Source organism: Aspergillus uvarum (genome assembly GCF_003184745.1).
Source record: "Aspergillus uvarum CBS 121591 unplaced genomic scaffold BO82scaffold_50, whole genome shotgun sequence".
In the NCBI taxonomy this organism is placed as follows: domain Eukaryota; kingdom Fungi; phylum Ascomycota; class Eurotiomycetes; order Eurotiales; family Aspergillaceae; genus Aspergillus; species Aspergillus uvarum.
This window is the reverse complement of record NW_020291347.1, coordinates 211,453-232,258: the sequence shown is the minus strand read 5'-3', so window position 1 is coordinate 232,258 and position 20,806 is coordinate 211,453. Positions and strand designations below refer to the sequence as shown.

Below are 20,806 nucleotides of genomic sequence, written 5' to 3'. Positions count from 1 at the left end.
TATAGAGAGAGGGCATCGAACTCCAGATAAAATGTATCCTTGAGATCATCATTTGCGCTTGGTATTGGCGACAGTCTACGATTCAGCAACAATAAAACGGGTTGGGACATTTTTGAGTTATATCTGTGCCTCTATACCTACCAGCTAGGCTACTCCGAGTAAACATATTGTATGCCCCTTGACTGAATTTGCAATCCCGAGTTGTACTTATTGTAGAGTTGTTATCTGATTGGTCACTAAAGCTTGTACGGGGCATTGAAAGTAACTTAGCCGCCGGGGGAGAAGTATTCACCAAGAAGACAACAGTCCGGTTGTGGAGCATCAAAGGCAACGTAGTGATCGAACAAATGAGATTAGACGAGGACTGAGAATTTGGAAGATCTTGTTATGAACGGTGACTGGTGCCTTGACAGCACCATGGGCGCAAAGCTTTTCAGGGCTTTAAATAGCGTCGGTCCCTTTCGGCGGCATCCCGAGATATTGCCTAATAAGGAGATAAGGCCGTATTCGTACCTCAACGATTCCCTGACGATTGACAGTCGACTCCGTCAGAAAAAGGCTATATAGGTTTCCAGTCCCTTTCTGTAGGATAGAAGTACATCCCTTTTCCCTTGGCATGTGTCCTCTATTCTGCTCATACCGATTCCACGCAACGTCCACGCCGCCGCACGAACAATGTCGCCCGCGCCTCTCGCGCCCCGAGGGGAAGCCTCCTTCGACCTCTACGCCTACAACCCGTCCGCCGCAGCGGGCTGGGCCTTTGTCGTGATCTTTGCGCTGGGCGCCGCGGTGCACCTCTTCCAGATCTTCCGGCTCCGCGCGTGGTTCTTCATCCCGTTCCTGCTGGGGTGTATTGGTTCGTTGAGCCCCTTCAACACAGTCAGCTCTGGCAGTGCGAAGCTAATCTCTACCCAAACCTCCAGGCGAAGCATTCGGTTACTACGGCCGCGCCTGGTCGCACAACAACATCCGCAACGGCAGCCCCTACCTGCTGCAGCTGATGCTGATCCTGGGGTCGGCGCCCCTGCTCTCCGCCAGCGTGTACATGACCCTGGGGCGGGTGGTGCGGGCGCTCAACGCGCAGTCGGCGACGGTCATCCGGTCGACGTGGATGACCAAGATCTACGTGCTGATTGACATCGGCAGCTTCGTGTGCCAGATGATGGGGTCGGCGATGCAGGCCAGCGGTGACGCGGACGGGGTACGCACCGGCCAGCGCGTGGTGATCGGGGGCTTGGGCGTGCAGCTCGTCGCCCTGGGCTGGTTCATGATCGAGGCTGGGTCGGTGCATCGCCGGCTCAGCACGCGGCCGCCGTCGGGCGCGGCGCGCGATCCCGCGGTGCCGTGGCCCCGGACGATGTGGACGCTGCATGCTGTCACGGCGCTGATCACGGTACGCAGTATCTATCGGCTCGTGGAATTCTTGGCGGGGACGGATAGTGTGTTGAGTAAGAAGGAGGCGTTTTTGTATGTCTTCGATGCGTCATTGTTGGCTATTGCCGTGTTTGCGTTTGCGGCGGTGCATCCCGGCAGCATGTTGCGCGTGGTCAGAAGGATGGGGCACGATGGGTTGTTTGATGGGGTGGTTATGCTGGATTGATTGCTGTTTCTGGGGGCTTGGGCGCGAGATTCGTTTCGTCTAGACTGGCGGGCTCTGGTCTAATATGCTTTACTTGTATGTCTATATTTGTTTTTTCTTTTTTCCCACTTGTGATGAAGGTATGTGGTTTGCCCGTATAGATAGAACCCTGTCTTCAGGAATCGACATTGCGATTTGAGTATTTGCTTTCGATATTGGCGGTGTAAAAAGGAGACTGAGGATTGCAAAGGGCATACAGGGACCTATATCGTCTACATTATTATATTTATATCAAACGTGTTCCAAGAACTATGCCATATATCTACCGGGGATCCGCAACACACCCTCACTTCAGTGAGTGAAACACCGGATAACACCACTAATCCTTCCAGCCCACCCTCCTCGCCACCAACTTGACCGCATACACGAGCCCCAACAACACCGGCACCTCGACGAGCGGCCCCACCGTCGCCGCCAGCGCCTGATTACTATCCGCCCCAAAGGTCGCAACCGCCACCGCGATCGCCAGCTCAAAGTTGTTGCTCGCAGCTGTAAAGCTCTGCGTCGCCGCCAGCCGGTACCCGAACCCCATCCGGTAGGCCACGAGCAGCGTCAAGAAGAAGATCACGGCGAAGTAGACGATCAGCGGCGCCGCGACCCGCACCACGGACACGATCTGATGCACCACGTGCCGGCCTTGCGAGGCAAAGAGCACGAGAATCGTAAACAGGAGTCCGATGAGGGACCACGGGCTGGCCCACTTCAGAAAGACCTCGTCGTACCACCGCGGGCTGGTGGCCCAGCGCAGCGCGAACCGCGTGAGCACAGCGGCTCCTAGCGGAATCCCCAGGAACACAGCGACGGATTGCGCGGCGGTGGCGTATTGGAAGGCGATATGGTCGCCGCTGATGATCCGGATGAAGAAAACACCCAGCGGCGCGAAGAGAACCATTTGCAGGAGGGAGTTGACGGCTACCAGGATTGCGCAGTACTCGCTGTCGCCGCCGGCGAGGCCTGTCCAGATGAGGACCTGGGGGTTGTTAGGGTTTCGCACGGTGCAAATTGGGGAATATATGTTTATGTTGGATCTTTCCTGGAGGGGGGGGGGGGGGGGGGTTACCATGGCGATACATCGGGCCAGCCCAACTAGAATAAGTCCCTGGCGGAGTTCGGGTTCGTCGGGGAGAAAGGCCCAGGATAGTGCCAACTACATCACAACCCTTGTTAGCGATGCGATGCCGAAACTGGGGATTTGGAAAGTGAAGAGCTACAGTACCATGAAGAACGGAGCAATGATCCAGTTGACGAAGATACTGAACCCGATCTGGATCCAGATCTCGCGAGTCTTGAAGACCCGGTGCAAGCTCTCGAAGCGCACCTTGCAGAGAATCGGGTACATCATCACCAGGAGGCCCACAGCTAGCGAGTTGGGATTAGGATCATCGTTTGACGCGAGAGAATTTGACGCTTCATGACACAGAGTGCTTACCGATCGGGACCGAGACACCCACAAATTGTCCTTTCTGCAGTGCAGGTCCAGTGCTGGGGACGAAGTTCCCTAGGATGATGCCGATGGCCATGGCCAGGAAGATCCACACCGCGAGAAAACGGTCCAGCAGGCCGAGGCTCTTGAACGCGGACGTTTTCACCTGGTGTGCACTCACTGTGCTTGCATCTGCTTGCTTCTCCAGGTCCCTGGGCTGGAAAGATTTTGAGCCTTCGTCAGCGTGCACTGCAAATTGGTGTTCGGCCATCGTCGTGGTAGCGGGGACAGCCCCAGTGTCGGGAGCCGGTATGAGCAAGAATGCGGGTTGTGAGGCTGTCTATGCGTCAAAGGTGTGTGTCAGACTGCTATCGGCAATATATAGTGGTTGTAGAAGGCAATAAAGGAGAGACACAAGCGCTAGAACTAAAGTCGATGTGTACACCTTCCTTGATACTCGGCAATGTCTACTCCTGCACGATCATGTTGGGTGAATGTCACTGCCCCACGCTGATTGGCTGAGCGAACGTCTGCACTGTGAGGATTCTGGTTTGCCCCACCGAACCCGTTGGAAGATTGAACCCGCACCTGAAGCCCTGAGCCAGGATCTCTGTGCAGCTGTCAACCTTGTCTCTAGCTAATGACACTCCACCAGTGACATACTGCATCGCGATGCAGCTACCTTACTAGGTAGAGCTACCGTAGGCCCTACCTGGCATGAATGTGCATGCCTTAAGGTATCGACATATTTTGCTTCTCCGCTATCGCCCATCGTCACAGCTGCTGAGACCCCAGCTTGCCTGACTTTTCCTCGGTTACTAACATTTTCTACGATCGCATACTCTTCGACTAAACAGCAATATAGCAAGGATGAGCGCCCCCGTTCTCCCCTGGCACGCAATCTACCCCGCACCGCGCAGCACAGCCGTCGGCATCTGTCGCGAAGAAGTCTTGCAATGGTTCCGCGCAGGCAGGCAAGCCGGACGCGATTTTGTATTAGTCGATCTACGCCGAACGGATTTTGAGGTACAGGAAAGCATGAGGATGAAGACTGAGACTGACGCTGACATTTATCTTCAGGGCGGGACCATCCGAGGATCAATCAACCTTCCAGCTCAGAGTCTCTACCCGACGATCCCAACAGTCTACACCCTGCTCAACCAGAGCCCCATCAAGGAGGTTGTTTGGTATTGCGGTCTGTTCTTCCGACCCCCATGGTGCGCAGCGAAGCGTGAATTTGACTCAATAGTAAGGCTCGTCGAAAGGACGGGGCACGCGAACCGCCAGTTGGTTCGCTGACTACTTAGAGCAGCAAGGAGAAACCCGGCTGAGGAGTCTCGTTCTAGAAGGGGGAATTAAGGGCTGGGCTGCGGCCGGGGAAGAATACACAGATCTGATGGACGAATACGATGCTTCTGTCTGGGCTAAATAAATATCCAACATGTGCCAGCGATAGCCGCTGGGGCGAGAATATATGCTATTCTAAGTAGTCTATGTACATGCAGTAGAAGAACATAGTCAAGAAAGTCTATAAGTACTGTACAAATGCGCACCACGTGGGGCTAGACTCCTGATTCCGCGCGGGCCCTCTCCTCCTTCACCCGCTTCTCCTCCCGCTCACTATACCGGTCCCCAAACAACTCCAGGTGCGGCCGCATCAGGATGGTATATTTCACAAACTCCTCCATGCAATCCACCAGGCGGTCGCGATTCCCGCTCGGCAGCAGCCGTTGATCACCCGGCCGCCCCTCGTCCGGGAAATGGGTATAGGCTTTGGGGATCGAGGACTGGTTCGGGATGGTGAACATGCGCATCCACCGGCCGAGGATGCGCAGGGAGTTGACCGCGTTGAAAGATTGCGATCCGCCACATACCTGTGCGATCGCCAGCGTGCGACCCTGCGTGGGGCGCACGCTTCCGCTGCTGAGTGGGATCCAGTCGATCTGGTTTTTGAAGACGGCGGTCTAGCCACAGGTTATCTCTTAGTGACTGCTATGACCGAGACTTGATAGATGGATAAACAGGCATACTCACCAGGTTCCCATGTTGCTCAGGAGACACCCAAACATGCCCATCACTCCATTTGCTGAGCTCCCGCAGCTCCTGCACCTTGGGGTGGTTGTGTTCGGTATCATTCTTCACCGGCAGACCCTCGGGATCAAACACGCGGACATCGCACCCGAGACGAAAAAGAATCCGACTGGCTTCCAACGCCACGAGGCGGGAGTAGGATCGCCGACGGAGACTGCCGTACAGGACCAGGACTTTTAGCCGGTTGTTAGACTTTACCAACTCCTGCGCCGCCATGTCCATGGCGGTTGTCAACTCGAGCCTGTTGACCCAGTCTTCCGCGGCGTCATCCTCGAGAATGAAGGGACGGTATTTGCAGCGGATGTCGGAATTGTCCTCGGTCTCCAGAATAGCTAGCGATTGTTGCCTATCGAAGAAGGGGACCGCAGGGTTTGCCTGAACAGCTGCAGAAGAGGCCATAGTGTTGTGATTTTTGGGCGGAAAAAGCACCGCTGAATGAGTGAGTCGGCTAAATCGGTGTAACAAGGGAATCCTGCGATAGGTGATCATTGGGTACTTTCTTTCTATTGTTCCCTGGGGTCGAGGCAGAAGAATGAAGAAGAAGCGACTCTTAGGGGGCCCGATCAAGATGATTCAACACTTTAGTCATGTAGTGAATTGATGCCTTCTCATAGATTTGAAACCCATCGGCAAATGCCGGGGTCGACAGCGAGTATGTCACTGGCGCAAGCTGATTGGACAACAAGCTCATACTAGCTTCGGAGAAACAGTCTTCAATGAGATTAGCCACGGACCATTGTTGATGCGCAACTTGCCAGACCAGCAAGGAATTTAGTATGCGAAGTAAGTCGTCGACACGCCTTTCATTTCAAACCACTCCAGGCGTACTGCGTAAATTCAGTTCTTTGGATTGCCCGAGGGTCCTTTACTCGTTTGTGATTGCTGTCTTTCTTAGCTCCCGCTAGTGAAACAAATGTTGTGAAGCGAAATTCATATACTCGATAAATATATTTCAATCGGGCTACCCGACACCAGGAAGACCCACCTGCAGTTAAACCAAAGAAATGACAGCCCCAGTCAGTATCTCCATGCGAACCAGGGTGTTATCTATCTATATATTACAATAGAACTGACTGAATGCAGGCAGCTCAATTGTCATCCTCGCAGCGCATTCGTGACAATCAACGGCGGTCGCGCGCACGCCGCAAAGAATACCTCCAGGATCTTGAGCAACGTCTGCGCAGGTTTGAGCTCCTCGGAGTCCAAGCCACACAAGAAGTGCAAGCTGCGGGGCGTAAGCTGGCCATAGAAAACGCTCATCTCCGATCGCTACTGAGACTCCACGGGGTTTCAGACCAGCAGGTCCAGGCGTATTTGACCGACCAGTCGACTCATCTTAATCCTCCAACATGTCGCCCAGAAGCGTTTAGCGAAGCGCGATCGTCGGCGAGAAAATGCTTGCCTTCAACTTTAGGTAGTGGCGGGGAATCACCACGAAGTGTATCAAGCCTGAATAACACAAGCTCGTCGGGGAAAATCACGAGCACTTTAGCACCGTCGAGCCCAGCAGCCCACCAGCAGAGGGCCTTGTCCGATGATCAACCTTTGGACAGAGAGCTGCCTGCTACTATTGATGATTCCCGTTACGATAGCTCTGAGTGGTCTCCGACGAGTAGGTATCAGAGCGTAGGACAGTCTACTCCATGCGAAACCGCTGCCGGGATCATCAAGTCTATGCGCAGCTACTACGATGCGCAGGACATACGGTCGGAACTCGGGTGCCAGTCGGACACCAACTGCATGGTGCGGAACATGGATATATTTCGACTACTAGATGAAGTATGAAATCATATCGACAGAATCTCAACTTGACGCTGGATAATCTTATTCTTGCGTCATACACGTCGTGGAACCGTTCTGTTCAGCATTTTTTCCGCAGTTACCTCCCCCGAAAAAGAATATGAGCCAGCTGAGCAGCCCTTGGCCTTGATGGCGTAGATCTGGAATGAGCCTGGACACATAGTCAGTATTGTATCGATCATAGCAAGGATTGAAGGAAGGGCAGACTGACCAACCCACTCATTGAAATTCAAGTCGGTTATGGCACTGGCGGTCTCGGTCCCGCATCCACCGGCGCAACATGAGCCCTGGGGCAAATTCGAAGACTCCTGATAGACATTGAGATCCGACTTTGTGTCCACAATCAATACACCTCCTCCAAAATTAGTACATGAGGCTTTCCGTATCGATGGGATACCTACCTTCAAAGCCGGCCTGCCCAAGGTATTCCTCGTACTTCTCAACCAGACTCGTACCAGCCACACAGCCCACGTACAGCGCCATGTCTTTGGTGATGTGATCCGAGACAGGCTTTCTAGCCAAGATGTCGCTGACTGCCACTCTGCCCCCGGGCTTCAGGAGTCGAGCGATCTCCCTGAACACAGCGGGGTTTGTCGACCGCCGGGACCAGGTTGATCACGCAGTTGCTGATGATGCAGTCCACGCTGGCATCGGGCAGCGAAATGAAGATGATCTTTGCGTCGATGATCCTGGCATTGGACAGTCCTGCCTTTTGGATGTTTTTTTCGGCGAGCTCGATCATACTCTTTGCTCGAATTCCATTAGCTTTGTCTTTGTGGGAAGGAGGCGCTCGGGGGTATACTCACTTTTGTCATGTCCACCCCGATGGCCTGCCCCCTGGGGCCAACCTTCCGAGCGGCCAGGAGGACATCAATGCCGCTACCGCTGCCAAGGTCCAGGACTGTCTCACCCTATTATAGTGTTTGTCAAAAATCTAGCTTTTTGCTGTTGAGGCATCAGAGCCAGGAAGGGAGGTCATGCCTCTTTTACAGTAGCGAACCCCACGGGATTTCCGCAGCTGAGGCCTAAATTAGCTTTCTTCGGCAGGATACTGAGGTCTTCCGCGCTGTAGCCGAATGCCCTGGCGATGTCTTCTTCTTTGCCGCGCTGGCCGGCAGTACTCGTGTTGGCAATGTCACCACTTTTAATGGAGTGGAAGTGGATTGATTTCCCCCCGTCCCCGCAAGCTAAGGAGCTTTATTCACCAAGATTAAGCAAGCCACGCCACTTGCTATCTGACCGATAATTAAAATATATAGCTATTCCACTCTTTCTCCTTTCATCGTACCCAGAAGATCGTCATCTGTCTGATGCTTCACAATAAACGAACGTGGAGTGACTTGATCGACACTACCAACCACCGACCATGCCACGCATCAAACGAAGGACCAAGGTATGAAAGTCCCATGTTCTTGTCATGGCTATTTCGTATTAGTAAGGTAGGGTCTAACCGGTCAGGCAGGACGAAGATTTGACCCGCGTCCGCAACAACCAGCGTCGCTGCCGACAGCGTAAACGCGACTATGTGACGGATTTCAAGCGAAGGCTGGCATCTTTGGAGGATGTCACGTCGCGGGAGATCCGGAGACTGCAGTCTCTGACGATTAAGCTGCTCCAGGAGAGCGAACGGCTCCAGGCCTTCCTCGATGATTCTTTGGACGTTGACGACATGGTACCCAAACTCCGGGGGTAAATGGAGGACGACACCCAGAGCAGCTTGAAGCTGGTATTTAATGATCGGGTTTCTTCTCTGGACTTATCCAGTCCTGGTATGAAGAACGACACTCTGAACGCGCGCACCGCCTCCGACACACACGCCCACACATTACCTCCTTGCCCACCATCTCCGTCAGAGATCATATCTAATGCGTGTGGGAAGTGCGTAAGACCAACCGAGACCACGAGCCCGGATGATACAGCCCCAGTTCGCTTCTCCTATCTATCATCCTCTGCGTTCACCGAGCAAGTCGATGGTATCTCGCTGTTAGATACAGGCTATCTCCCATTACCCCCAGAAGTCGCCCCGGCTCCTGGATCTAGGCTCCTCCCTGAGCAGCGCATCCCCGGAATGGCATTGCAAACAGTGTCCCCAAAGGACAATGAGAAAAACACGACCGTGTGCACAGTGGCCCTCGAGCTGGTCATGAGTTGCAACACGAAATATCTCAGTATCTCCGAGCTGGATCTGCGTCTGCGGGCCGAATATCGAAGCGCGCGGTTCCAATGGGAGGGCTGCCGAGTTAATAATCAGGTCTTGTTTGCTGTTCTTGCGGAGGTAATTGGGTGACCCGTGGATAACCCCTGGGTGAGGAAGTTCTTGGTCAGGAGCGTACGTTGATCGGAATGCTCTGCTCGCGCAGCTTGATAGCTATAAGAAGCTCATAGTACCGATTCTCCATCTCGCGGCGCTGAACCCGGAGATCGAGAGCACGGCGCTGGCAAGTGACTCGAAAACATATGATTGCTAGTTCCTGTCAGAAGAGTGCAGACAATCATGTAATGGTAATCAAGGCACGTTCTTTGATCGTGTCTGGTTCAACCGTGCGACATTATGGAAGTCACGAGATGATGGTATAAACCTTGGTCTGTGAATTTTGATCGACCGGCCTGCACGGAACAACGGTCGTAAGTGTTGGATTATTTCTTTATAAACCCCGAACTTGCTAGTCCATGTGAAAATGCCCATCTATTTGGATTGTAAGAGATCCTCGCTGTGTATTCGACAGGTTCTGCCGCCCATCTTACTTTACTTCCTCCTTCCCCTCCACGAAACGCGAGTTGTGTCGAGTGGCACGCGTTACCAGTATTAGTTCCGAAGCTTAGACGACCTATCCAAGGCCTTAAACTCGATAACGGTGGAGATGCTGCTCTCATTGTGGATACTAAGTGCATCGCACAAATAGATTATCCTCTGGATATCCACCTGATTGGTCACGAGGAAGGCACATGCTGGTATGGTATATGACCGAGTGCTCAGGATCCAGGCCAGGAGAGTGCTAGCCAAGTATGGCTCACTAGGCTCGGTGATTACTGCTCGACAATCCTTTGACTCCATATGTGAATTTCGCCAAAAGATCGAGATGAGGGGCCGAGATCGGCCAAGACATCTAGCCACGCAGCGGGACAAGTTAAGACTATAATATGTTGAGAATAGTGGGACGATTGACGAGGACTAACAATGCCTGTGTTTGACTATTTCTATCTAAGGATATCAAGGACGACATGATAGAATATTTTTCGGACCCAAATGTCGTGCTTCCCAATAGTCTGACCGGCGACCACTCTGGCGTGGTCGGAGAGCACTTGGACGGCATCGTGCTCGTCCAGTCTGCCAAAGATCCATCTGACAGTTTACGAGCAATCGCCACAGTGCTTCCAGACCGCAGTACCCAGCCGCAGCACGACTGAGGACCGGTGTGCAGTAAATGACTTCGTTCGCAATGTACACCGGGCCGGCTACAAACACCCTAAGTGATGTTCGAGTACCGGCCGACCGGCCAGCTCAACTCTGCAGACCCTGCATATTCGCCCACATCTGCTCAAAGCTTGCTGTCACGCGCCGGAAACCGCCGATGGGGAGAGCTCTTCCAGCGAATCACAACTGAGATCGCTCACCTTGGCGGAGCCAGAGACACAGATGCCATTATCCATGGGGTGATTCCGTAGCCTCGGGTTGACAAACCACAAGCTGAGGCAGTGCATGCATCGGCCGCGGGGACTTGAGGTCGTGTTCCCGACCATGCCATGGTCGGAAGTTCTTGGAAGCAAAGGCGGGTTTTCGCCAATTCCTCACGTCGGCTGGCAAGATGAACGATTTTTGCAAGTCGAAGACTTGTAAATGAGCACAAAATCAAGCCAAGAATCGACCGTGGTGCATTACCTCATGACTTGATCAGCAAGGGAGAATGTTGCGTGCGATCGACATGCATTACCCGGCGGTCGCTAGTGGCATGCTTCAGACGAGCAGCTTCCCCCGCATGAGGCCGATCAATGCTCGATCGAGCGATCGTGAGGAGAAACTTTGTTCGCGGTGCCTGCAGTCGCCCCTGGAGCCACGATGTCTCAGTCGGGACGAACGCGGGGGAAGAGGGGGATGGATTAGGGCTAGCGCGCGTAGTGTGCCAAATCCTTTGGCATCCGATGTCGCTTTGGGAGGTCAATCTTTTGACGGTCGCGAAACTGACCCTCGTAGACTATCGGAATTGTCCGCTTGGCAAAAGTCCAGAATAGACCAACCAGAGGCATCGGCTCCGGTCGCAGCGGCCGTCGAATTCCCCATTGCGGGCAACAGGACGAGCGGGTCAAACCATGGATTCGACCGCGAGAGTCTCGCCCAGGTCGACGACGTCAGAATATCACCATCAAAGTTCCTTGCTCTCCTCCTCCACGTTGAGGAGGCGAAAAAAAAAAAAGGTTTCTTGGGGGAAAGGCCCCTAATCTTCCCTCAACACCAGTGCATTTCATTTCCTCCCATCTCTTCGAAATCCTTCTTCAATCCCTGCAGAACTCCGTTTTTTTGGGCCGGCTTCGTGTTCAGGAACATGGAGTGGTCGCTTGAGCGGCGTGGTATAGACAAGAGAGACCCATAACCCTATTTTCGTCAGAGCTGTCTTCACCACCACCATCAATCACTCTAGCCGGGCACCTGCATTCCACCACCATGCGCATCGCCCTTCCCACGACCTGAACCACCCAGACACACATACAATGAAATGCAATGTCCGCCTTCGAGCGCGCCACCCACAATGAAGGCAGCTTCAGCGCCGTGACGCCGGGCGACACGGTCCAGAAATACGTGATCAGCGCCTTCTCGGCGATCACCTGGTACAACGCGATCGAGCTGGTGATCCTATGCCTGACCACCTTCCATTCCTACCGGGGCTGCTACTTCTGGAGTCTATTCATCACCAGCTTCAGCCTGATCCCGCACGTGCTGGGCTACACTTTGTTTCTCTTCGCGCCAGACGTCTCGCGCTACATCTCGGTGACCCTGATCGTGCTCACCTGGTACTGCATGGTGACGGGCCACTCGCTAGTCCTCTGGTCGCGCCTGCACCTGGTGCTACACCGCCCGAAGCTCCTGAAATGGATATTGGGGGCCATCATCGTCGACGCGATCCTCTTCCACATCCCGACCACCGTGACACTCTACGGGGCGCTGGGCGGCTCGCCGCGCTGGAAGTCCGGCTACGATACCATGGAGCGCATCCAGCTGGTCGCCTTCTGCGTGCAGGAGGCCCTCCTCTCAGGAATCTACGTCTACGAGACGATCAAGATGCTGCGGCTGCGGCCGGAGCGGCCGCGGCGGCTCATCCTGGCGCAGTTGCTGGTCATCAATGTCGTGATTCTCGTGCTGGATCTCGCGGTTGTCGCGATCGAGTATGCCGGGTATTATGCCCTGCAGGTCATGTTTAAGCCCGTCGCATATAGTATCAAGCTGAAGCTAGAGTATGCGATTCTGGGGCGGTTGGTGCAGATCGCTAAGGGCCCGAGTTTGAATGATGCCGATCCGTTGTCGAATACCAGTGCCACCAGTGCGTTTGTCACCACGCCGCAGGGCTGGGATGAGTGTGTCGCTGGCGCGGAGACCGGGACCACGGGGACGATGACGACTGTTGTGAGGCAGGTCGAGTCCGAGGGGTCTGGGTTGCAGGGGCGCAGTCCGGTTAGGTCAAGGAATAGTTTGGGCTCAGCTTGCTAGGTCTCTTTTGCGGTATAGAGGGGGAGTTGGATTTATTTTCTGTGTATATTATTTACGACATATCTGGTGGACTTCTAGATTATTGGGTGGTTACGGGACAGTATTATTTTCCTGAAAACTGGTGCGCAGGACAGTTTGATAGAGGTCATTACCTAGCGAAGCTAGACTTTTCTTTTTGTTTTTATTTCTTTTCTTTGCTTGTTTTGTCCTTTGATGTGTTTGTCAAGTCAGATCACCCACTAGACACCACATCCCCACTCCAAGGTGAAGCTACCCCCCACCCCGCAATGCGATCCACCAGGTTCAAAAACGCCAGCGGCGTCTCCCGCACATTCAACCGCGGCCCCTTCTGCTTCGCCCACGCGCACTCCTCAAGCAGAAACACCCCGTCATCCCCGCGATCGAAGTCGTACATGCGCACGCTCGACCCCGTGGCGATCCCGAAGTGCAGATTTGCCAGGAGGCGCGTTCGCGCGCGCTGCCGCTGGTCGAGATCCGGGAGGGGATCGGTGTACCGCTCGACCAGTTCCGAGATCTCGTGCAGCGCGTGCTCCTTCACATCGCGCCACTCGATCATCAGGGCTTCGTCGTGCTCCTCGTCCGGGCCGAACCCCGGGAGGCAGTAGAGGAGCAGGAATGGGAGTGGGAAGTCGCCCGGCAAGGTGCGGGTGAGGACCAGGGTCAGCATCTGCGTGGGCAATGGGGTCCGGCAGGCGTGTTTGGTCTCGATCAGGGTGTAGTCTGGGACGAGGGCGGGATCGGTGATTTCCCAGGGTGGAGGCGGAGGCGGGGAGGGGTCGTGCAGCGTGGGGGAGGCGGCGCTGTAGGGGTCTGAGGTTTCCTCTTGGTTGGATGACGAAGAGGGTGTTGGGGATGGGCCGTTGGGGTCCGTCTCTGTGCCATCCGGGGAATAGATGGCGGTTCCCAGCTCGTCCTCTACGATTGGAGGGGCACAGCTTGTGGTGGAGGCTGTGGGTTTCTCGCTATCGGAGGGCCCGGGTGCTGGGCCGTGTGGTGGCACGGTATGTTGGGGGTGCGCAGGGAGTGCAGTTTGGGTGCTGGCATCGTTGCGCGATGTGCCTTGCTCGTGGCTTGCTGTCGAACGCAGCGCGGAGACATTCTGACGTGGGGTCTGCGTGGGCGGTCCCAGGTCCCAGGATGGGTCTATGGGTGTATATGACAGCAGTGGACGTCGGGAGTTGTTAGGGTTGGCAGCAGGGCGGGTCGGGGTCCGTTTAATAGGCCCAACTCGTGCTCCTGCCCTTGCAGCCTCCAGGTACTGGCGTACAAACAAGGGCGGCACATACGGGAGTGAGTTGCGAGGAGCCGCGAAAGGGATGTCCGATCCACTGCTGCTGGCGGTCTTGACAGAGTCTCTGCGCTGCGTGATCGCTGCTGCTGGGCGGTTCATGCTCAACCCCCCAGCCTTGGGCCAGTTCAGTAAGCCACTGCGTGCTCCGAAGGGATATAAAGATGGTGGTGGTGTTGGGATCGGGAAAGGAAGGATGGTCAGCGGAGGCTGGAACGGGATGTCCGAACCTGAGCTCATACCGTCTTTATCCGTGTCATCATCATCCAACTGGGACAGATTAGGGCTGTCTGGAGGTTCGGTCAGCGGACTATTGACGGGGCTCACAGCCAGACGCCAGTCATCGAAACGTACCGCCAAGATCCTTCGCCACATCTCCGCAGTCTCCTCCATCTTGCACACCCTCCGGGTCCGGCTTGTGATAGCCACGGCGTCTTTGATCACCGGGGTGCTCCAGAACGCGGTTGCAGATATTGGCGGAGGCGGGATCCTGAAAGTCGGCATTGGATTGCCTGACTCATTGATAGAGGGTGTCGACATATTGCTGTCGTGGGTGGTCAGATCGTGGTTGAACAAGCCAGTTGTTGTACCCTGATCTAATGAACTTCAGTGCCAGGTTGAAGTTGCATCGAGAGGAGACATGGGAAAGGATGCATGGGACTATTTATAATGACGATTAGGTTGTAAGGGACAATGGTTGAAAGAGATAATAGTGAACAAAAGGAAGCTCTCCGGCAACTCCAGGTTTTTCCTGGTACAGAATCCAGTGCATTTACTGTAGGGAGTTAGCGGTATGTACATTGTGTGAATGAAAGTCTCCTCAGAACAGATGTAATTCCCTGACCCTGCGTAATGGCAAGTTATTGAAGGACGCCAAAAACTGCTTCTCAGGCGTGTATAGAGCACTTGCTGCCGCACATAAACTCTGTGGTTCCATTTGATTGCCGGTGAATTCCTGGAATATTCTTGTCTGAAAGAAGAAAAACGGCCTACTTTGCATTTTCAAGATTCCGTCAGAGTCTTTGTATGTCCACACTTCTGGATCTTACCGACCAGCGCAGTGCCAACAGTGCTTGTGGCTAGCTTCATAACTGGGAATCCACAGACTTTCGTGTGATCGTTATTGCCAGTGATTGCGATTCAGGAGGAGACTTTACTCTGATTTTAATCAGTTAGACTTCTCAAAGCGAGCGCGTTAAACAAGGATGCAACTGGGCAGACAGGTATACAACGAGAAGAGCAGTTTACCAAACCTCAAGAGGAGCCTACCATGAGTAAACAGAGATCGCGAAGCCCATGCTGCTAGTAGTAACACGTCATGCAGTAAGACCACTGGGGAAAACTCAAATACTCTCCAACTGCGACATACCAGAGTAGTAATGTGAGCCGAAAGACGCTGTGCGGACTGTCAATTAAGGGATCCTTGTTCGTGAGATGATCTCCACTGCAGGAAGAAGCGACCAACGGCCAGCCACAGTACTGAGGCAGTGAGAAACAAGCCAGCTGCACCCTTCCATTACCCACTGACCAAACTCGATGAGCCCAACACATCCACGGATTGTGGGCCAAAGGCAATGCGGGATCACACCAGCCTCTGGAGCTGGAGGCTGGGCTGAGATAAGCTGACGTGTAGATCGGCCGAGCAGTTCGCAGCAGTTGCTGCGTGCGTATAATGCAAGATGTGATTATTAATCATAGCAGATTGTGTTTGCCATATGATAGGAATTGAAGAGGGTCACCATGTAAGCATAACCCTGTCCGTGCCAGTTGATGAAAATGCATAGATAATTCCCGATGCATTGATTGGTGTTCCTCCACACTGCCTGCTCGGCTCTCTTATTCACCTCTCTGTACTATGTAACCAGCTCCGCCAATGCAAATTTGGTCAGTGAAGTTGTGGACTCTAGGGTGATTGTATTGGTTGCATAATAGAGTCAATGGAGCTGCTCATCTTGATCGATCTTTGTGGGGATTTCCCGCAAGCCAATCTTCCCTGTCAGTCAATGGGTGAGAATAAGGTCTGCAGCTATGACAAGGATAGACCCGCTTAGAGAACTAGGGTCGAGGTGGGGGGAATGGGGGCGAGGGCTTGCAAGCAAACGAGGCGCGACAGCAGCCGGGAACCAGGGTCTTGTCTCGATGCTGAGAAGCGTAGTTGCAGCAAAGGCTAATGCAACCAACCACACTACTTTAAACTTGAATAACATGTCTCTTCCCAGTGTTGGCTGATTGCTCGAAACACGTACTCCATTCGACTGAACCCGCGTGTACTCCTGTCTGTTCTTGGGCGGCTACAGCTCTATTTTGCGCCAACATATCAATACGTGTAGATGTATTAAGAAGTGCCTAGCACTACGAGAGGACGAATCTGCTGTTTACATCAACAGATAAGAACCCTCCCTCCTAGGCAGCCCTGCTCTTCATTAAACGTGAGGAAATCAGGGGCGGAGGCTAAGAATAGCCAGCCAGTGACAGCGCCCAAAACCCTGACGATCGGGAGTCGGCGGCCGATCGGATCGGCGGCTCAGCCTCAACCTCTGGTTGAAAAAGCTCTCCCAGCCACCCAACACAACAATCATCCTGTCAGACCCTCTGACTGGCGGGGATTGTTTCACTTCGTTGCGCACCTTTCTGTGATGGTTACGGTTGACTGGTTATAAAGCGCGCTGGACGCCCACATTCAGTGCCTTATCAGAACTCAACTCCCTCAAGCACTACCAAACATTCCAGATACGCTACACATTTAATCCACCTAATATCTACTTCTGCTTCCACTTCTAACAACAACAACAACAACAACAACAACAACAACAACAACAATAACAAAACCACCACAATGCAGCTCCCCACCCTCCTCACCACATTCCTTATCGCAAGCACCACCACCGCCTTCCCCACCGTTAAGAGAGAGACCCTCCAACCCCTCCAAATCACCGACCTCACCGCCCGCACCCTCTCCGACCTCGACTTCGGCCTCTTCAACATGACCCTCTCCGACCCCAACACCAACTCTCCTCCCACAATCTGCAACGTGAATTGGTGCGTTCCCTATCTTATCCCCAACCATTTCCCTCCCTCCCACCACGTACGAAACTTACTAACCTTTATATCCGAAAAAGGCACCCCACCCAACCCGTCCCCGTCGCCACGACCGTGAAATGCTACAACCCCGCCTACGAAGTCAGCTTCCCCGAGGGACTGGGCAGCCACATCGACCGCTTCACTTTGCGCGTGCAGACGACCAATTCCAGTGAGGTGGCCGAGCAAGGGGAGGTGCGGTTGGACGCTTCCACGGATGCGCACTGGGTGTGCCGGAACCGCACGACGGAGTACATCAAGATGCAGTGTGCTTATTCGGGGGTGTTGGAGGTTCCGCTGTAGCTTCGTCCGGGGAGAGGATTGTTGAGGGGGTGGTTACGGCTTACGGATAATTGATGGGGTTTATGAGTTACGAGGCACGAGAATTGTTTTTGTAAGGTTCATTAGATTGCACTAGACTCCGGTATCGCATTAAGTGACTGTTTGATATACCTGCGCATGGAATAAGAAAGGGGTTGTGATCGTTGAGCTGCAGCCGAGGCTACAGGGATAGGGGTAAGCTGGGCTAGACACCCGCCGACTTCTTCTTCGGCCACTGCCACGTCCAATTGCGAATATAGTCCGGATCCAACCCGTCGTCGAACGCCTTCTGCTTCGCGAGCAGTTGCATGTTCAGCAGCTTCTCGCGCACGCCCGCCGCCGTATTCCCCAGCGACTGGGCGTGGTCGATGGCGTCGATGGCCAGACTGTAGCGGTCGGTGTTGTTGCGCACCGCCAATTCAAACGGGGTGTCGATGTTGCCCTTCTCGCGATACCCCCGGACGCGGATGTTCTGCTGCCCCGGACGTTTGTAGGTCAGCCGGTGGATGAGCCAGGGGTAGGAGTGGAAGTTGAAGATGATGGGCTTGTCGTCGGTGAAGATCGACTTCCACATGCGGTCGGACATGCCGTGCGGGTGGTGGATCTTGGAGATCAGCCGGAAGAGGTCGATCACGTTCACGAATCGCACTTTCAGGTGGGGGACGTGCTCGCGGAGCAGCGCGGTGGCGGCCAGGGCCTCGTGCGTGGGCACGTCGCCGCAGCAGGCCATCACGACATCGGGCTCGTGGCCCTGGTCGTTGCTGGCCCAGTTCCAGATCCCCAGCCCCTTCGTGCAGTGCGCGATGGCCTCGTCCATGTCCAGGAACTGGATGTGGTCTTGCTTGTCGGCGACGATCACGTTCACGTAGTTGGCGCTGCGCAGGCAGTGGTCCGTCACCGACAGCAGGGTGTTGCCGTCCGGGGGCAGGTAGATACGCACCACCTCGGGACTCTTGTTGGCGACCACGTCCAGAAACCCGGGGTCCTGGTGCGTGAACCCGTTGTGGTCCTGCCGCCACACCGTCGCCGTCAGCAGGATGTTCAGCGACGCCACCTTCGCCCGCCATTCCACCTCCAGGCACTTCTCGATCCACTTGCAGTGCTGGTTGACCATCGAGTCGATGATGTGGATGAACGGCTCGTAGCTGTTCAGCAGCCCGTGTCGACCGGACAGCACGTACCCCTCCAGCCACCCCTCGCAGGTGTGCTCGCTGAGCATCTCCATCACCCGGCCCTGCATCGCCAGGTTGCCTCCGTCGTTGTCCTCCTCGAAGTAATCCGCCAGCCACACCTTCTTGCCCGCCTTGTAGATCTCCGACAGCTTGTTGGACTCGGTCTCGTCCGGCCCGAACACGCGGAAGTTGGTCAGGTTGCGGCCCACCACGTCGCGCAGGAACTTGGACATGTTGATCATGCTGCCGCGCACCGAAACGCCGGGCTCGATGTCGTTCAACGCGTACTTGCGGAAGTCCGGCAGGTCGAGCGGGCGCCGCAGCAGGCCGCCGTTGCCGACGGGGTTGGCGCTCATGCGGGCGTTGCCCGTGGGCGCGAGCGCCTTCAGCTCGGGAATCAGCTTGCCATCCTTGTCGAAGACCTTCTCCGGGCCGTAGCTCTTCATCCAGTCCTCGAGCACCTTGAGATGGGCGGGGTTGGTCAGCACGTCGGTGATGGGGATCTGGTGGGCGCGCCAGAAGCCCTCGAGGAGCTTGCCGTCGATCTCGCGAGGCGCGCTCCAGCCCTTGGGGGTGCGCAGGACGATCAGCGGCCAGCGCGGCCGGAAGGGCTTCCCGGACTCGCGCGCCTGCTGCTGGACCTTGCGGATCTCCAGCACGCAGTGCTCGAGGGTGGCGGCCATGGCCTGGTGCATGCTCTCGCGGTCGCTGCCCTCGACGAAGTAGGGGGTCCAGCCGTAGCCGTAGAAGAGGGAGGACAGCTCGTCGTGGCTGATGCGCGCCAGTAGCGTCGGGTTGTTGATCTTGTAGCCGTTCAGGTGCAGCACCGGCAGCACCGCGCCGTCGGTGATCGGGTTCAGGAACTTGGTGCTGTGCCAGCTGGTCGCCAGCGGGCCCGTCTCGGCCTCGCCGTCGCCCACCATGGTCAGCGTGATGAGGTTGGGGTTGTCGAAGACGGTGCCAAAGGCGTGCGAGATCGAGTAGCCCAGCTCCCCGCCCTCGTGCAGACTGCCGGGCGTCTCCGGGGTGGCATGACTGCCGATCCCGCCGGGGAAGGAGAACTGCTTGAAGAACTTCTGCATGCCCACCACGTCCTCGGACTTGTCTGGGTAGACCTCGGAGTAGACACCCTCCAGGTAGGACTGGGAGAGGATTCCGGGGGCACCGTGGCCTGGCCCCGAGACAAACAGGACGTTTAAGTCGTACTTCTTGATTAAGCGGTTCATGTGAATCCAGGTGAAGGATTGGCCGGCATCGGACCCCCAGTGGCCGAGGAGACGGGCCTTGAGGTGCTCCTTCTTCAACGGTTCCCGCAGTAGGACGTTCTCCCGGAGGTAGAGCATGCCCAGGCACAGGTACAAGCTGGCGCGGAAATAGGCGTCTGTCTTGCGGATCTCCTCCGCATCGAGGGGCTCGCCCTTGATGGTGGAGCGGGCGGCACCGTAGGCCGATATGCTCAGCTCGTCGGATGGCATTGTGGAATGGAGTGCGTGATTGTGAATGGGGATTCAGGTGATGGAGAAGAACCTCCTTTCTCGTGGCAACTGTGTCCCTCCCATCTTTATAAGAGGGTTGGTATGGTCTGACGGGTGAAAGCAGTGGTGAAAGCAGTGGTGCATCATCGACCGAATCTGGCCGGAAGTCCATGACGTCGTCAGGGCTGGCCACGTTCGGCGCTAGTCCCCTTTGGGATTTGGGGGTTTTCCCTTCGGCCGCATCGGTCGGGATTCTGGCAGGTTTTCTGTCCTTCGGTTACGAGATGGTTCGACTCGTTGCACCCTATCAGAGGCTGTAATCTATAGTGTTGACACGGTCGGGGAACAGATGCTGGCCGGGGGGTCCTCGTATGGGCGTGGTTGACGTGGAGCCATCTTCCTGCATTCACTGCATTCACTGCATCACCCCATGCTGTCGAGATCCCGCCTGCGGAGCTGCTGCAAGATATCCAACGTACAACCACCCCCCCTCTTCCCCCCCCAACAGCCCCAAATGAGCCCACCCTGCATCAGCCCTGATGTCTCGGAAAAGAACGGGCAAAATAGCAATTGATACACATTAACTCGAATTGCCACAGTTGTGAGCCATCGTATCCCTCTATGATCTATGTGATCAACAAATCCAGACACAATGCGACCGTAAGCTTCGGAGTGACAGGGTGATCGTCTCTATAGCCGGCCCGCTTATGGCCAGGGGTTCCAGCAGCACATGGCCCAAAACAGCTCATTTCCCCTCATCTGGTACTTTTGCCAGTTTGGAGCGCGCATCTTGCCTC

General features: G+C 55.1%; 11 protein-coding genes across 11 annotated transcripts; 6 read left to right on the top strand and 5 right to left on the bottom strand.

Annotated features, from left to right (window-relative positions):
• Nucleotides 1–638: 638 nt before the first annotated feature.
• On the top strand, nt 639–1,600 carry BO82DRAFT_420837 (RTA1 domain-containing protein; the record flags this gene model as incomplete). The annotated part of the gene is made up of 2 exons (XM_025640143.1): nt 639–856; nt 924–1,600. Exons 1-2 carry the CDS (start codon nt 676–678, stop codon nt 1,598–1,600), a joined length of 858 nt encoding a protein of 285 aa, XP_025489263.1. The 5' UTR covers nt 639–675.
• A 358-nt stretch (nt 1,601–1,958) lies between these two features.
• BO82DRAFT_385465 (arsenic resistance protein) lies at nt 1,959–3,333 on the bottom strand (the record flags this gene model as incomplete). The annotated part of the gene is made up of 5 exons (XM_025638182.1): nt 1,959–2,609; nt 2,700–2,786; nt 2,856–2,998; nt 3,069–3,279; nt 3,313–3,333. 5 exons carry the CDS (start codon nt 3,331–3,333, stop codon nt 1,959–1,961), a joined length of 1,113 nt encoding a protein of 370 aa, XP_025489262.1.
• A 534-nt stretch (nt 3,334–3,867) lies between these two features.
• Nucleotides 3,868–4,494, top strand: BO82DRAFT_341390 (putative arsenate reductase (Arc2); the record flags this gene model as incomplete). The annotated part of the gene is made up of 3 exons (XM_025633547.1): nt 3,868–4,088; nt 4,143–4,257; nt 4,316–4,494. Exons 1-3 carry the CDS (start codon nt 3,933–3,935, stop codon nt 4,492–4,494), a joined length of 450 nt encoding a protein of 149 aa, XP_025489261.1. The 5' UTR covers nt 3,868–3,932.
• Nucleotides 4,495–4,624: 130 nt separating this feature from the next.
• Nucleotides 4,625–5,552, bottom strand: BO82DRAFT_289854 (arsenate resistance ArsH; the record flags this gene model as incomplete). Its single annotated transcript, XM_025631666.1, has 2 exons — nt 4,625–5,026; nt 5,097–5,552. 2 exons carry the CDS (start codon nt 5,550–5,552, stop codon nt 4,625–4,627), a joined length of 858 nt encoding a protein of 285 aa, XP_025489260.1.
• A 437-nt stretch (nt 5,553–5,989) lies between these two features.
• Nucleotides 5,990–6,938, top strand: BO82DRAFT_341385 (bZIP transcription factor; the record flags this gene model as incomplete). Its single annotated transcript, XM_025633546.1, has 2 exons — nt 5,990–6,169; nt 6,237–6,938. The coding sequence occupies exons 1-2, from the start codon at nt 6,158–6,160 to the stop codon at nt 6,936–6,938; spliced, it is 714 nt and encodes a 237-aa protein (XP_025489259.1). The 5' UTR covers nt 5,990–6,157.
• Nucleotides 6,939–6,988: 50 nt separating this feature from the next.
• BO82DRAFT_394214 (uncharacterized protein) lies at nt 6,989–7,768 on the bottom strand (the record flags this gene model as incomplete). The annotated part of the gene is made up of 5 exons (XM_025638725.1): nt 6,989–7,104; nt 7,165–7,305; nt 7,355–7,438; nt 7,488–7,662; nt 7,760–7,768. 5 exons carry the CDS (start codon nt 7,766–7,768, stop codon nt 6,989–6,991), a joined length of 525 nt encoding a protein of 174 aa, XP_025489258.1.
• A 551-nt stretch (nt 7,769–8,319) lies between these two features.
• Nucleotides 8,320–10,361, top strand: BO82DRAFT_367186 (uncharacterized protein; the record flags this gene model as incomplete). The annotated part of the gene is made up of 7 exons (XM_025637071.1): nt 8,320–8,346; nt 8,416–8,642; nt 8,718–9,228; nt 9,422–9,536; nt 9,621–9,650; nt 9,680–9,905; nt 10,220–10,361. The coding sequence occupies 7 exons, from the start codon at nt 8,320–8,322 to the stop codon at nt 10,359–10,361; spliced, it is 1,278 nt and encodes a 425-aa protein (XP_025489257.1).
• A 336-nt stretch (nt 10,362–10,697) lies between these two features.
• Nucleotides 10,698–12,769, top strand: BO82DRAFT_376767 (uncharacterized protein; the record flags this gene model as incomplete). The annotated part of the gene is made up of 3 exons (XM_025637542.1): nt 10,698–10,700; nt 11,743–12,419; nt 12,733–12,769. 3 exons carry the CDS (start codon nt 10,698–10,700, stop codon nt 12,767–12,769), a joined length of 717 nt encoding a protein of 238 aa, XP_025489256.1.
• Nucleotides 12,770–12,886: 117 nt separating this feature from the next.
• Nucleotides 12,887–14,503, bottom strand: BO82DRAFT_404717 (uncharacterized protein; the record flags this gene model as incomplete). The annotated part of the gene is made up of 1 exon (XM_025639447.1): nt 12,887–14,503. One exon carries the CDS (start codon nt 14,501–14,503, stop codon nt 12,887–12,889), a length of 1,617 nt encoding a protein of 538 aa, XP_025489255.1.
• Nucleotides 14,504–16,634: 2,131 nt separating this feature from the next.
• Nucleotides 16,635–17,624, top strand: BO82DRAFT_356853 (uncharacterized protein). The gene is made up of 2 exons (XM_025635849.1): nt 16,635–17,002; nt 17,083–17,624. The coding sequence occupies exons 1-2, from the start codon at nt 16,800–16,802 to the stop codon at nt 17,342–17,344; spliced, it is 465 nt and encodes a 154-aa protein (XP_025489254.1). The 5' UTR covers nt 16,635–16,799; the 3' UTR covers nt 17,345–17,624.
• BO82DRAFT_356852 (phosphoketolase family protein) lies at nt 17,425–20,401 on the bottom strand. The gene has a single exon (XM_025635848.1). The coding sequence runs from the start codon at nt 20,007–20,009 to the stop codon at nt 17,568–17,570; it is 2,442 nt and encodes an 813-aa protein (XP_025489253.1). The 5' UTR covers nt 20,010–20,401; the 3' UTR covers nt 17,425–17,567.
• Nucleotides 20,402–20,806: the final 405 nt, after the last annotated feature.